This window comes from Gymnodraco acuticeps, unplaced genomic scaffold (assembly GCF_902827175.1).
Source record: "Gymnodraco acuticeps unplaced genomic scaffold, fGymAcu1.1, whole genome shotgun sequence".
Lineage (NCBI taxonomy): Eukaryota > Metazoa > Chordata > Actinopteri > Perciformes > Bathydraconidae > Gymnodraco > Gymnodraco acuticeps.
In genome coordinates, this window is record NW_022991223.1 from 16,468 (window position 1) to 33,125 (window position 16,658).

The 16,658-nt window shown below is 44.3% G+C and overlaps 1 protein-coding gene across 1 annotated transcript; it reads left to right on the forward strand.

The window, feature by feature from the left end:
• Positions 1-10,293: 10,293 nt before the first annotated feature.
• On the forward strand, positions 10,294-16,226 carry nocta (nocturnin a). The gene is given in 4 exon segments (XM_034239411.1): positions 10,294-10,897; positions 13,900-14,160; positions 14,851-15,051; positions 15,054-16,226. Coding segments are annotated over 4 exon segments (1,329 nt in total). The 5' UTR covers positions 10,294-10,692; the 3' UTR covers positions 15,716-16,226.
• The last annotated feature ends 432 nt before the right edge of the window (positions 16,227-16,658 follow it).

The following is a 16,658-nucleotide window of genomic DNA, read 5'->3' on the forward strand; positions in this document are numbered from 1 at the left end:
CCACACACACACCTATCAATCATCAAACCGTGGGGTCTTAATTCATTACGTGTTGATTTCTATCAACGGGGGAGTACTTCAGGAAAGTCGACGGGGGGGGGCGCTAGTGGAGTACTTCGTGACCACAGAGCGTGAACGTTGTGATCAGCTGTTTTAGCGCAGTTCTCCAGTGAAGGGGGGGGGGGGGGGGGGGGGGGGAGTCTCCCTCCGCAGCCGGTTGGCGTAGTTTTGGCACAATTCCGTTGTACAGACCGACGTTAACAGCAGCCCTGTCTGTGCACACGGAGACCGACTCTGTCGTCCGGTGATCTAACCGCCTTCTGGAAAAGCTTCACAAGTACATCGGTACGCAAATGCTCTTTGTGACACAAGTGACGTTACGCATTTCAGATTACGCACATAACCTGCGTATACCAGTTATGTGCACCCCTGTACTACAGCAAAAGTATTCTCCGTCGGGACTTCCTGCAACAACACCACGCCGTTATCTTGATTCTGATTGGCCAGAAGACATTATCAAATATGTTCTATTGAGAAGACGATCACTACGTGACAAAAGTTTTCAAAACCGTTTCTAGTCTTCAGTATTTCCAGACAAGTGGCTACTGAAATCAATCTTACTAACTGCTGTCTGTGCAATTCTCGGCGCGAGTTGGCGGGCTTTATCTTGCTCATTTTTCATGGTGGGGGTAAGCCATTTTCTGCCACTGGTGGGATGTATGGGGCGGGCCATTCTGCACATAAGTTAAATGCGTTAAATATTTTTAACGCAATTAATTCAAAAAATGAATTACCGCAGTTAACGCGATAATTTTTACAGCATTATAAAATATGCATGAATAATAAAAATAAAAACATTAACTAGGTTTAAAAAGGTAAGATAAACTATTAAAACTTGTTGATAGCTAAAACTAGTCTTTGCTTCTGCCTCAAAGAGGAGAAGGGAGGAGAGGGGGAGACAGGAGCAGGGGCGGTTCTAGGGGGGCCAGTGCCCCCCTAACACTGACCTCTGACTGTGGCCCCCCTAACAATGAAAAGTTTTTTTTTTTTTTTTTTAAATGTATATTTTCTGGTACTCGGTTTGCCAAAAACCGCAGGATTTTGTTGCTGCAATGTGAGATTGTGCAGACACCCTTATGTAAAGTAGAGATGTAACTGTTCATTGCCTTTATTTTTATATAAATATGGTGTTAGTGCAAACATTGCACTATAACTTAAGCTGAAGCTAACAGTAATAACTATAAGATCTATCTGAAATAAATAAGTGTACTGAAACAAATACCAATAACTGTATTGCATTGTTTTCTTATGCGCAATTACTTCATACTGTCTAGTTCTCTTTTTCGTCCTGTATTTATTGTGCCCCCCTCAGAAAATAACTGGCCCCCCAGTGGCCCCCCCAGTCAAATTGGTCTAGAACTGCCACTGGACAGGAGAGGCTGATTCAGGAGCACAGACACACTCACAACTATAAATGAACCAAAAACAAATAAACAAGTTTCAATGTTTTTTCATATTGGATATGGTATGTTATTGGTTATGGCCATATTTTTATGATTTTATGATTATTTAAATGTATACAGTTGTGTTTTATATGGGTCTAGTCTCTTTATTTCCCCCTCAAAATGCACCAGATTGATGCATTTAAGTCCAACATTTAAAAAATAATCTTACCGGGGGGGCATGCCCCCGGACCCCCCTATAGGATTTGAGGTCCACGCCCACTTACAATATGTTCACATAGGTTCCTAAATAGATTTGCAATTCTTTTTAAATAGTAACCCATGTCCATATGTTTATTTCTGGGTAGTAGATTTAGAGGGCTATCACTACGGGCAGCAACGCTGTAAAAATTGACAAATAAATCCAGCAAAATGGCACAAAAAACTGGTAGTGGCCTGGCTGGGTGTATAATTCCCGGCCTGACTTATTGTCCCAGTCCGGCCCTGCCCACAGACGGGTAACAAACCATATAAAAGGGGACAATACACAGATGTGGTACTGGATATCATTGGTGGACAGCAGTCACAATCTTTACATGGAATACCAAACGTTGTACTGGATGGTGAGTCGCAGGTATGTGTGATGTTATCCTTGTCCCTATAGAACTACAATTATTATCTTGTATAATTGTTATTTTCATAGTACTACAATGGCTATATGTCTTATATAGCATCCTAGTACTACAATTTTCCAGGAGCTTGCATGCTTGTGATCATCTTATTAAGGGGTATAAAGTATATTGATAAACTTTAATTTCAGGTCGTCTATGCACCTGATGTGACACACACCATTGAAGATGAGGTCCTCCTGACCCATGTGGATCCAGAAGCTTCAGCCAGGCCTGATGACACACTGCAAGAGCCACCTCTAAAGAGAAAATGCAAGTGCACCAGACAACCAGAGCAGAGGGACGATGCCTACGAGACTCTTCTGAGCCGTGAAACGGAGAGGGCAGAGATGCAGATCCGTCTGGCCGAAGAACAAATACAGCAAACTGAAACCTCACTGAGAATTCAGCTACCCAAAGCACGCCTGGATGATCCAGCTGCCTTTGAATGAATGTTTTTTTGTTGTTACCCTAGTGGGAGTATTTTTTTAAATTTCAATTCCATTATGATTTGATGTCCTTTATGTATTTAAAAATATAATTAAACTTTATAGATGCCTCTGCAATGTGGTCTCTTGCAGGGACGTGCACAGACATTTGGAGGGGCTATTGCTCTAAACTGGAAAAAGGACCTCCCCCCGAAAAAAACCACAAGACCTTTTGAAAATTGTAACTTGTTTTTAATGTAAAATAAACCAAACGATTTTTACATCAACTAAATTGAACAGTAATTCACATCTCATAATAAAATAAGATAAGGCGACTAGTTGCATTCGGTGACTTGATTTAAAAAATGTTTTGCGGTCCATATCTCTGAATACTCAGATTAAATGTGTGATACTGTTTTATTCACCAAAAGACTACAAAAGTAAACATTATATTTTATTTACTGACGCTTATATTGAAAGCGAAACCCTTACAATCTGTGCATCAAACCATGAAGATACAAACTCAAAATAGCAGTAACCTGCAAGTAAATGTGTTACAAATAGGATTAAACTAAACTAAATGCTGGGTCATTTATTGATTTTGTTATACAACAAGACAAAAACAAGACACACAACATGCTCCATCTGTATAATACATGAAATCTTTTGAAAACATTATGCAGAAAAGAAAAGACACACAATTCAACAGTCTCAGGAACTGCACCTCTTCATCCTCTTGACCATTAGATCATTCAGATCCTTTACCTAATCATTGAAGGGCCTCCATACATTCTCAAACACATGCTGTCTAGCTCTTAATATATAGGATATCTCCTCCAATGGGAGGCCTGACAGCAACTGTCGTAACCAATGAGTGATGTTTGGGCTGTGAGCCTTTTTCAAAAACAATGCAATACAGGTTTTGGCGTAGTTTATAAAAAGGCAATAAAAAGACTTGTTGATGTTACAACGGCAGCAGTACATGTCAAGCATATTATCTTCTAAGGTTTCAGTACTTAAAACAAAGTGCTTGTGGAATCCTCAAACAGCAACCCCCCAGAACAACTTCCTAACGACAGAAAAGAGGGGGTTCTGTCTGTGTTTTTTTAACTGTCTGAGACTGGAAGTGTGAACAGCATGCCTCGCTTGGCAAGGTGCACCGATGTGAGAAAGTCATTTGAACCACCAAGTGTAATCCAATGAAGTATGTCAGCAGTGATGTCAGGCTTCTGATGCAGACATGCCGTGTTAGTGGGATGGAATCATTGTGGGTTTGGATGTCTTTGAGAGCGATAAGAAAAGGAACCAAATGAGCCCTGGCCCGCACAAAGATCATTTCAAAGGAGACATATACCACTTAAATACATACTTCAATAAGTAAAAGTCCTGCCTTTCAAATCTTACTTAAGGGACCAGAGTGTAGTATTTAAGGGGGATCTATTGGCATAAATGGAGTATAATATTTATGAATCTACGGAGTGGTGTGTGTGTTTGAGGACTACATTGGCAAATGCATCGATGACGTGGTACCAGGCTTGGAATTTCGTCATTTTAGGGGCAAGGCCATTTGGCCTTCCCGTTCACATTTTTTTCAAGGGCACAAAGGCCACATGACAGGGCACAAAGGCTGTTTGGTTAAATTACGCTGGTCAATCAACATGACTGAAAAGTGTAGCACTAACGTCAACACCAGTCGTTTTACAAATGGCTGAATAGCAATAGTGTTTCTTAAACGTATACGTTAAGTTCAGCCATAAACCACATAAGTCAGTCATGTATTATATCAAAACCGCTTAGCAAGAAAACTACTAGATTCAAATGTGACAGCTATCTGCTAGCTTGTAGAAGCAACACTAGATGTAGACCCCTTGAAGGGAAGACGTTAGCGCTATCCAAACTAGCTAGCTATCGCTAGTTTTCATGACAAAATGTAACGAGTCGACTTTAAATAGGCTAATACAATGGTAATTACCTATCAATAGTACTTTCTATAAACACGTAAATGTTAAGTCCTTTCAAATACTACCACATACTTCAGTTAAATCATATCAAAACAGCTTGGTCCGCTTGCTTACCTGTGCTTGTCTTGCTCCCGCGGCTGAGGAGGAGGCTGTCGGGCCCCTACAGGCATTTCTGACGGAACAATCACAGCAGAGCAATCGCTCTGATCCACAGGCACGGGACTATCCTACTGCGCGCACTAATATGACTTTACTAGCATTGTTTACACGGCATGTCTGACGGAACAATCACAGCAGAGCAATCGCTCTGATCCACAGGCACGGGACTATCCTACTGCGCGCACTAATATGACTTTACTAGCGTTGTTTACACTGGAACTTTTGACAGGGGCACAAAGGCCACTTTGGCCGTGAATTGCATTTTTTTTCACAGGGCATCCCGGCCAAAGTGCGGGGCAACGACGGCCATGGCCGTCGTGGCCGTCGTGAAATTCCCACCCTGCGTGGTACCGAAGATTAATGTACGAACATTCCAAATCAGAAGCCCTAAAAACGGCGAGGTGCGTTCCAAGTTGAATGCACGCACTATCGCGCACAGAGGTGGAGATTCAGAGGAGTACAAGAAATCTAGGTATGAACTCCGGAGAGCTATCAGCAGTGCAAAGAGACAATCGAGACAGAGTGGAGTCTGACTTCAAATAATGACAGACTACAAAGGAGCAGTGGGGGGTGCTGCGGGACTGTCTGCGTGCACATCTCTCCCAGATGAGCTAAACTGTTTTGTTGCACGATTCGAGATCAGACAGGCTGTGGAGGCACAGAAGGATCAGGAGCCCTGCCCTTTTGTTTTAGACAGGGCAGATGTGTGCAAACCTGACCTTCTACAGGTGCTCCATAGAGAGGATCCTGACCTTCTACAGGTGCTCCATAGAGAGTATCCTGACCTTCTACAGGTGCACCATAGAGAGGATCCTGACCTTCTACAGGTGCACCATAGAGAGCATCCTGACCTTCTACAGGTGCACCATAGAGAGCATCCTGACCTTCTACAGGTGCACCATAGAGAGCATCCTGACCTTCTACAGGTGCACCATAGAGAGCACCCTGACCTTCTACAGGTGCACCATAGAGAGGATCCTGACCTTCTACAGGTGCACCATAGAGAGGATCCTGACCTTCTACAGGTGCACCATAGAGAGTATCCTGACCTTCTACAGGTGCACCATAGAGAGGATCCTGACCTTCTACAGGTGCACCATAGAGAGGATCCTGACCTTCTACAGGTGCTCCATAGAGAGGATCCTGACCGCCTACAGGTGCACCATAGAGAGTATCCTGACCTCCTACAGGTGCACCATAGAGAGCATCCTGACCTTCTACGGGTGCACCATAGAGAGCATCCTGACCTCCTACAGGTGCACCATAGAGAGGATCCTGACCTTCTACAGGTGCACCATAGAGAGGATCCTGACCTTCTACAGGTGCACCATAGAGAGCATCCTGACCTTCTACAGGTGCACCATAGAGAGCATCCTGACCTTCTACAGGTGCACCATAGAGAGGATCCTGACCTCCTACAGGTGCTCCATAGAGAGGATCCTGACCTTCTACAGGTGCACCATAGAGAGGATCCTGACCTCCTACAGGTGCTCCATAGAGAGGATCCTGACCTTCTACAGGTGCTCCATAGAGAGGATCCTGACCTCCTACAGGTGCTCCATAGAGAGTATCCTGACTGGCTGCATCACGGCCTGGTACGGCAGCTGCACCGCCCTCAATCGTAAGACTTTACAGAGGGTGGTGAAAGCTGCACAGCACATCACCAGGACGGAGCTGCCATCCATGGAGGACCTCTACTCCCAGCGGCTCAGGAAGAAAGCCCTCAGGATTACGAAAGACCCCGCATCATTTATGAGAATACATTATGTCATAACATTAACACAACATGTTACACACGAGGTGGTCTTAAATAACATATCAGTATTTATTTATTTCTCCAAGTTATTTTTTTGTGTGCACTGAGGAGTCTCAAACAGGCGTTTGTTTAATCATTTTAAGATTGGCTTTAATCAATTTGTGCAAATTAATTCTTCATATGATAAATGAGAGGTAACAGAGAGAGAGAGAGAGAGAGAGAGAGAGAGGAGAGAGAGAGAGAGAGAGAGAGAGAGAGAGAGAGAGAGAGAGAGAGAGAGAGAGAGAGAGAGAGAGAGAGAGAGAGAGAGAGAGAGAGAGAGAGAGACTAACTGTTAGTTGGCATACAGGGAACTGCTTTAGGTCCTATCTATCTGAACGCTCTCAGTTTGTACGTGTCAATGATGAATCTTCCACGCAAACCAAAGTTAGCCATGGAGTGCCACAGGGCTCAGTGCTCGGACCTATTTTGTTCACATTATATATGCTTCCGTTAGGCAATATTATAAGGAATCATTCTGTAAACTTTCATTGTTATGCGGATGATACTCAACTATATTTATCAATCAAGCCTGATGAAATTAATCATCTAAATAAAATTCAATACTGCCTTAAGGACTTAAAAACGTGGATGACCTTAAACTTTTTGATGTTAAACACGACCAAAACTGAAGTTATTGTACTTGGCCCGAAGAATCTACGAAACAAATTATCTAAGGATATACTAACTATGGATGGCATTAATTTGGCCTCCAGTGAGACTGTAAGGAATCTTGGTGTTATATTTGATCAGGATTTATCCTTTAACGCCCACATAAAATCAATTTCAAGGACCGCCTACTTCCATCTATGTAACATTGCAAAAATCAGGCATATCTTGCCTCAAAACGATGCAGAGAAACTAGTCCATGCATTTGTTACTTCAAGGCTGGATTATTGTAACTCTTTATTATCAGGGTGTACCAAGAAGTTAGTCAAGTCGCTTCAGCTGATTCAAAATGCTGCAGCTCGTGTATTAACCAGAGTTAGGAAAAGGGACCACATTACTCCTGTTCTGGCTGCCTTACACTGGCTCCCTATAGAACACAGGATAGAATTTAAAATTCTTCTTCTCGCCTACAAAGCCCTTAATGGGCAGGCGCCATCTTACCTTAAATAACTCATTATACCCTACTGTCCTACTAGGGCAGGGGTGGCCAACCCGCGGCTCTCGAGCCGCATGCGGCTCTTTGCCTAGTTTCATGCGGCTCTTCAGTTCATATCGAATTTTATGTGTGAGTTTGGGGGAGAGACACTGACTCTGTCCTGACTAGTGTTGCACGGTGTAACGATACTTGAAAGGTATACCGCGATACTCTGCCGTTAAAAACGTTACGATTCCTCCGTTTCATTAGTATCGGTACTTTAAGAATGACGGGGGAAAGTACTCCGGTGAGAAAGCGCCGTTTCAATAAGAGCCGTGTGTGTTCAGCGCTCTGCTTCCACTCCCTGCACTGCAGCCGTGCCTGCAGTCCTGCCCCTCTCAAGCACGTTTTAAGTCCCTCCCCTCTCAAGCACGCTCTAAGTGCCTCCCCTCTCTCGTGCACGCGCTAGCTGCAAGAGCATTTGAGAAAACGAGAAGCATGGTTGCAAGTGGGAGTGCAACTGCCGCTGCGCCTTGGCTTGTTGACAAAAAAGACGCCAGAAGCGAAATTTGGAAGTATTTAGGGAAACCTATCGTTGATTAAACACTATTTCCCCTATCATTGTCTTGGAGCTGCGCCCCGCCAACGGAGCCCCGCGCCCCCCCTGAAATTCAAGGTGTTTAAAAAAAATATATATATTTTTTTTTTTTAATATATATGTAGCACCAAATTGCAAATAATCTATGACTACTGTCACTTTTCACATTGAACATGTGCTCTTTTATTAAATAAACGCTTTCATTTTAAGTTGTGGGTTTAGTGTTTTTGACCTAAACAGATGCATTAATCAATAACAATAATCCACAGCTCCTCTCTCTGCTCCAGAGGATTAAAAAAATATATATCCCAATGCCACAAAAATGCATCAGTGATGTGGTTGAAATCTTGTCTCCAGAAAACAAAAAACTGAAACAAGCTGTATCAGTGACTGTGTGTTTGATGTGGCTCTTTGCAGTAACAGAGAAAAAATGTGGCTCTTAACCTCTGACTGGTTGGCCACCCCTGTACTAGGGCATTGCGTTCCAAGAATGCAGGGTTGTTGGTTGTTCCTAGAGTCTCTAAAAGTACAATGGGAGCCAGAGCCTTTTCTTATCAAGCTCCACATTTGTGGAATCAGCTTCCAGTTTGTGTTCGGGCGGCAGACACCCTATCCGTTTTTAAGAGTGCGCTTAAGACCTTCCTTTTTGATAAAGCTTATAATTAGGGCTGATTAGATTCAGCCCCTAGTTTTGCTGATATAGGCTTAGTTTGTCGGGGGACATCTTACTTCTTCCTTCTCTCTGTCTATACTTGTGTACTCTCATGTTCCGATTAACCCAGCTTCCCCAAATGTCTTTCTTTTTGGTGTCTATATACGCCGGGATCCGGAGTCATGGATGATCCTGCGCTCCTCTGTCCTGGATCGCGAGCCCTGGATCTTGAGTCGTGGCTCTGGTCCTGGATCATAGGTCCTGGATGGATATCCTCGTGGATTCGTCTTCCTGTTGTACACACGTGCATTTCCAAACATTTGGACTACCTATGTTGCAAATGTATTATCTTTTCAATTTACACACGGCATCTATTGCACGTCTGTCCGTCCTGGGAGAGGGATCCCTCCTCTGTTGCTCTCCCTGAGGTTTCTCCCATTTTTCCCTTTAAACTGTGGGTTTTCTTCGGATGTTTTTCCTTGTACGATGTGAGGGTCTAAGGACAGAGGGTGTCGTATTGTCATACTGATATTTTGTACAAACTGTAAAGTCCACTGAGACAAATGTAACATTTGTGATATTGGGCTGTATAAATAAACATTGATTGATTGATTGAACTGTTCTGTCTGCTGCTAACTGTCTTTATAATTTTATAATTATAGAAAATATGTAATTCATTTGTTGATAAGGGCTAAACGGGCCCCATTCCTTACTTTTCCTATGGCCCCTGAATCACTAAAACTGCCCCTGTCTGCACACAGACAGCAGGGACATAAACAATGGCATTTCTAAAGAATGACAAAAGGAAACTTAAGAAATGTAAAGCTATATATCATTCAATTAACTTAAAAACTGCTCAAGCATTGGACTGGGAAAATAATAATAATAAGGAGAAATTGTACAATTAATAAAAACTGATATAGCTATAAAATGATATTTTGTTGACCTACAGTATAGAGCTTTTGTTTGAAGTTCCATAAAAAGGACAATCATGGGGGAACGTGGCTTTGATGGTTAAAAAGTACTTGCCAACACTGATATAATTCTGCCACTCTTTCTGACTTTTTAGTTTAAAAAAACATTAAAACAAATAATTACAGATAAATATTACTTTACCGCTCCTCTGAATCCTGCTTATTATTTGGGTAGACAGGTGCTGGCTGTATGGTGGTTATTCTGGGTAGGGCCATTCTTAAGAATGTACAGGTCTTGTTTTCAGGTGTAGAATTTGAGACGACCACTGCGTAGACAGAATAGAGTGCCACAGTCAGTGACGCGTCCTAAAACCCGGACGCGTCACTAATGTTTTATTATACATCCATGGGAACAGGGGAACAGGCCGTTCTTATTATACATCAATGGAACAGGCGTAGGGGGGCGTGCTATTGACGTCGTTCCTCTGTAATAAACGCTGATTGGATTGTTCATGAAATGTTAACGCCCTCTTCCTGCTGGTCCTGCCTCCATAGTACACGTTTCAGAGGCTCGAGACACCGGAGACGACAGGGGGGGAGCCATGGATGTATAATAAGAACGGGGGAGCTCTGTAGGTAGTTCTTTTTGTTTGGTCCTCCTGATTCGTTTGTTAACAAAAATGCAACATTTAGAGACATGTAAAAAGTAGGTCTCACGGATTTTGGTGCCCTCTGAAAAACATTATGGACTAAACCATGATTGTGTCACCCCTCAGTAGCGGGAGTTTCGTGACTCAACAGCAGCATGACGTAACTTATGCCGGCCGGCTTTCTATTACCTTCAAGAGCACCGCACAAAGGAAGTGTTCCTGTCAAACCGAGTGCGAGGGGAAAGTTCTCACGCTTTTAAAATAAATGGCTCGGTTTCTTCAGTGACAGACAGCATCCGGTAACGTACAGCTCTTTCTACGCTAACGCTGAACACTGTAGAATGAATACAGCTCGTCGCTGTTCGGCTTTGTTAAGCCAACTATGTGCCCCCTCGAGGGGAGGGACGGCAGCCAGGGGGCCGCTCTCCCAGGCAGCAGGTTCGACACGCTGCTGTCACTCCGCTGTGAGTGGAGGAGAAGGGGGACTCAAAAGGACCTGTCCTCAGCTGAAGCCGAGTAGAGCGTCCAACACTGGGGCAGCATCAGGTAGGACCACCGTACACCTTCTTACCTTCAGTAGGCTCCTCACCAGCGTGACAGCTCTAACGTTACAATAGCTCTATCGGCCTTTCTCACGTTCCCCAATTACGTCACAAACAATAAGCCAGGTCAAAGCGCGCTGACTCATCAGTTCTGTCACTCCCTTATGACTCAAAATGGGATTGATGAAACGATCTATAACATTTCAAAAACCAACTCCTTCTTGAAAATGTATCAACAGAGATACTCTTGTTTTATCCGGCTTTATTAAGACTTCAAGGTGATACTGTGACATTAAGACCATTCAACACTTACGCATCATTTAATACTGACATTTCGACTCCGTCCTCAGAAAGCTGCCCATGGTTGAATAATACAAACATTTGAATTCTGCAGGGACTATGCAGAACTATTTGCTTTTTTTGCTAACAATGTTGGCTTACTTTTATGCTTTATATGTGGTGAGAAATTAGCAAACAACAATAAAGGTAATATTGAAGAAAAAGCACTGGGCAAAAAAAAGGGCAATTTTGGAAAAGCTGCAAGAGCTGAGCAGAAGAAATATACTTTCAAGAAGTGGATTAACTAAACTTAACTACTGCTGTTAGTATTGTGGCCGCTCAGAAGATAGTAAGGCATCGACAACTCTCTATTTTCGGACCTCAAAAACGAACGTAAATGTAGAGTTGTTTCAGACATCAGCACACAGAAAGTTGAGGACATAAACTCAGCTCTACTGACAGCACAATGAAACAGACATTCGGGCCTGGGAGAAGAGCAGTGGGGACAGCAGAGAGTCCTGGAGGCATGATGGTCTGGTAATGAACGCCACGCTGAAGTCCACAAACATGTCCCAGTGTATGTCCCTGGGGGTCTGTGGGGTAGTCCCATGGTGGTCTGCTCTGAGGAGTTTGAAACCTTCAGATAACGTGTAGGATGTGCTCATCAAACCAGGTTCTTTGGAAAAGCCAGGGTTAGAGAGAGAGAGAGAGAGCGAGAGAGAGCGCGAGAGAGAGAGAGAGAGAGAGCGCGAGAGAGAGCTAGAGAGAGAGCGCGAGAGAGAGAGAGCGCGCGAGAGAGAGAGAGCGCGAGAGAGAGAGCTAGAGAGAGAGCGAGAGAGAGAGCGAGAGAGTGAGAGCGAGAGAGCGAGAGAGAGTGAGCGAGTGAGAGCGAGAGAGAGCGAGTGAGAGCGAGTGAGCGAGAGAGAGAGAGCGAGTGAGCGAGAGAGAGAGCGAGTGAGCGAGAGTGAGCGAGAGAGTGAGCGAGAGCGAGAGAGCGAGAGAGAGAGAGCGAGTGAGCGAGAGAGCGAGAGAGAGAGAGCGAGTGAGCGAGAAAGAGAGCGAGTGAGCGAGAAAGAGAGCGAGTGAGCGAGAGAGAGCGAGTGAGCGAGAGAGAGAGAGAGTGAGAGAGAGAGAGAGAGCGAGTGAGAGAGAGCGAGTGAGCGAGAGAGAGAGCGAGAGAGAGAGCAAGTGAGAGCTCTCTATGTGATCAACAGTTGAGATGCAACAACCAGCAAACTGGCACCTTTTTGTTAAAAGACTTGTACTTTGCTTATCACAAATATATACTGAATCATTTTCTGTTGATCGTTACAAAACTAAAGTCAAGGTCTCAGTTCTTATTTAGTGTATTTACAATTAAATCAAAACCCATCCACACGTTAAAGAGTTGATCTTTATCAGTCCTGTAATTCATTTTCTGTCAAAAGATTTGGAAGACCACTTTAGTGCTAGTTTGGTATGAAAAAGAAAAGTGATCATGATTGTGACTTTGCAGAAGTTTAGATGTCTGTCTTCTAGTTTGTGACCACTTGTATTTAATCTCAGTGAAACTGTGACACAGGATGTTCTTCAGGCGGCTCTCTAGCAGCTGCTGGTCTGAGCAGCCTTTGTTTCCTTCCTGCGAGCTCTGACACTGCATGTCGTGCCACACTCAACTAGCTGACAGATAGGATAGTAGGACTGTGCTGAGAACAAGAGCTCAAGCTGCTGCTTAGATGTTAGCACACAGGATTGACCTGGTTGCTTCCGATACGAAGAAAGAGTGCAGCAGATCAGTGCCGCTCCATTAGTAAGGCCTTATCTTACTCAGAGAAGAGCAGTAGAAAAGCAGCAGCAATAGGCAGGGTTACATTATTCGCTTTTTGATATTATTTGATTAAATATTAACAAGAAATGTTTTTAATAGAATTGATAGGCTTAAAAGAACACTTGTGAACAACATGAATACATTTGAAATGGTGGTGTTGTTAGCAGTAACATAGCCGCATGATGTTTGGTTCCGCATTGTGTTTGTATCCACCTGATGAATGTCCAAATCCTCTTTCTTTTAGCTTTGGTTTTGTCTTTACATGAGTAGAGAATGAACAGACATGGCAGCCAGGTGCTTGTTCTTCATGTGGTACAGCATTGTGCTAGAATTCCTTTTACATGCACTGCTAGCAAGTAAAGGTGTTTGGGTCAGAGTCTTCAGCTCTAACCAGGTTGAAAGATTGTCTATTGTAGCTTTTGTCACATGGAAACAGGCTAGGTAGTTTCATAACGGTGGTGGTCAGGTCATGTACATTCTCATGAACACCCCCCCCCCAGTCATGGGATTGGTCAGGCCAAGTTACATAACCCACAAGACATGGGTCAATAGAGAGTGCTCACTATGTAACATCAGTCACTCATGTCTGTTTGGACAGCTATATAGGGCTCACTGCAGACTTTACATCTGCTACATGTGACTCTGAGACACTTGCTAAATCAGATGAGAACAACAGTTTATCGTTGTTAGTGGTCAACAGGATTTTAGTAATGATTATCAGAGTTTAAACTCAAACAATGGTGGACAGAAAAACATTGTATGAAATGTGTGAGCATGCGCACACACACACACACACATATTCAGGACAATCCTTATTTCAGGCTTCACCCTGTACCACTTCATCTAATATGTCCATCTGGCAATATGTCTTTAGGCCTTTAATGACAATTTGTTTACACTTCTCTCCCTCTCTTCATCAGTTTGTCCGATGGGTGGTAGCAGCAGCAGGCTGTTTGGTACGTTGGCCCAGTCCCTGAACAGCGCCCCCTTGGCCCAACCGGAGGCATACCCAGAGGAGAACCCAGACCAGGACCCGGAGGAGCTGCTGAGAGAGTGTGAGGAGGTCCTGCAGAGGCGTCCGGCCCGCCCACACCGCAACCTGGTCTATCCCAGCAGCATGGCCCCCCGCCACAAACACAACTCGTCCATACGGATCATGCAGTGGAACATTCTGGCACAAGGTAGAGATGTAGAAAGCACTGCGATACACTGTTCGGTAAAACGGCACAGGACCCAATCCTGCCTGTATTGGTACTTAAAGAACAACAGTGTTCTAATATAAATGTTTTAATGAGAGCTGTCTGACAGCAGCGCTCTGCCTGAGATATAAGAACGTGTTCCTGCATCAGAATACGGCTCGTCTACAAAGCACTCACTGAGAATTGTCCAATACGTACCTACCTTTGTTGCGTTTTTTGCAATATCATTGTTAATTTTTTGTTTAATGCCGATTAGCAAACTTGTTTTCTTTTGTCTGATAGCTTGTTGTGATAGAGAATGGAGTTTGAGTTGAGAGACAGTCTAAGACCACATTTTTTAAAGTAGCCTGTTTACAAGCTAAATCTCCAGAGTTCTATTCAGTGAAATACCTATACAGCTATTTTACTTTGGTTTAGACATTCATGTTCCCCTCAGGACAATCAGTAATCACTTCAGTGATCCTCTGGATTTTCATCTAGCACCACCATTGTGTCCAATTGTTTTCAGTAATTCCTTTTTTCGATCACCGGCCAAACTAAAGACATCCATCATACTCTGCTGCAGTGTGTTCTTAATGGTAGTGTTGGAAAATGCTAACTAAGATGTTTCCATACATTCTAGCCATAAGTACAGAGTGAGGCTAAAATGAATGTCTCTGTGTTTCTGTGCAGCTCTTGGTGAAGGGAAGGACGGGTTTATTCGATGTCCATTGGACGCTCTTAACTGGGAGGAGAGGAAGTACCTGATCTTGGAGGAGATCCTTACTCACAGCCCAGACATCCTGTGCCTGCAGGAAGTAGACCACTACTACGACACTTTCCAGCCAATCATGGCCAGCCTCGGTTACCAAGGCAGCTTCCTGGCCAAACCCTGGTCCCCTGTCTGGATGTGGAGCAGAACAACGGTCCTGACGGCTGCGCTCTGTTCTACCGCCGGTCACGCTTCTCTCTGCAGGCCACAGCTCACCTGAGGCTGTCGGCCATGATGCTGCCCACCAACCAGGTGGCCATCGTCCAGACGCTCAGCTGCCGGGCAACGGGCCGGCGGCTGTGTGTCGCCGTCACCCATCTGAAAGCTCGGAGCGGCTGGGAGAGGCTGCGCAGTGTGCAGGGGGCAGACCTGCTGCAGAGTTTACGCAGCATCACATCCCAAGGGGGGCCCAGCAGCCCTGAGGAGGGGGCGGGCCCCGTCCCGCTGGTCGTGTGTGGAGACTTTAACGCTGAGCCCTCAGAGGACGTGTACCGCCGCTTCAGCTCCTCCACACTCCGTCTGGATTCGGCGTACAAGATGCTGAGCTCTGACGGACAGACTGAGCCCGCCTACACCTCTTGGAAGATCCGCCCCTCTGGAGAGAGCTGCAGTACTTTGGACTACATCTGGTATACCCATGATGCTTTGAGTGTGGACTGCCTGTTGGACATTCCCACTGAGGAGCAGATCGGCCCTGACCGCCTCCCCTCCTACCATTACCCCTCGGACCATTTATCCCTGCTCTGTGACCTCAGCTTCAGGGAGGGGCCCCACATGCTGATGTAGGCCGCCTGGACCAATAGAAAGACTGCTGAGTGGACACCCTTACTGTCAATTACAGTGGGGAAAGATTGGAGAGTGAACCATTTCCAAACATAAGACACAATCATTTTTTCTTAACTATTGCTATTATCTTAACGGGGAACATTAGAGAAAGAGAAATGAGACATGTTGATGGAAGAACTTTTAGTTTCAGGTTTTTATTTAGATTTGATCCAGTGACCTGTCCCAAGTCACCTTTTAACTGAACGCGCTTTCTGTAAATGAACTTCAGACCAAAAGCCAGCTTGGGGATTCTTCTGCTGGAGTTTGAACACTGGACACCAATGCTATTATTACTTCTATTTCATGACTTGCTCTTTATACTTTCTGTCATTAGGTTATGCTTTTCCTATAGTGTTTTGAAATAAATTATTTTGAATTGAAACAATTCTCCATGGTTTGTTATTTGGAGATTAGTAATCATGAAGATGTTGTTACTGTGACTCCACTGAACATGGAGACATTTTATTATTTACAAATAGTCATTTTCACTCACTGATTTCCTGTTTGCCACAGAGTTCTGAAAAGGGATGATGTTTGCCTGTGTTCAGGAGCCAATTAGCTGGCAGTTAGGAATGTGGGATGAGTCAAGAGAAGACGGTTCCCCACAGATACGGTAGGGCAGTGGTCCCCAAACTAAGGCCCGCGGGCCGAATACGGCCCGCTCCACATTTGGCCCGGCCCCCTGAACAATACCAGAGACGCATTATGATTTTTTTTCAGTCTGGCCAAGCGAATCCTAGACTAGCCCCTGTCAAATAGAACGGAATAATGGCGAAAAGGTTAGGTAAGAGAAACATTTATTCAGAATGCAGGGTATTTAACCTGCAGTGGTCAAACGATTATTTTTTTGTTCAATGCAAAGAAAAGGCTGTTTGTCTCATCTGTCAAGAGGCGGTGGCGGTAT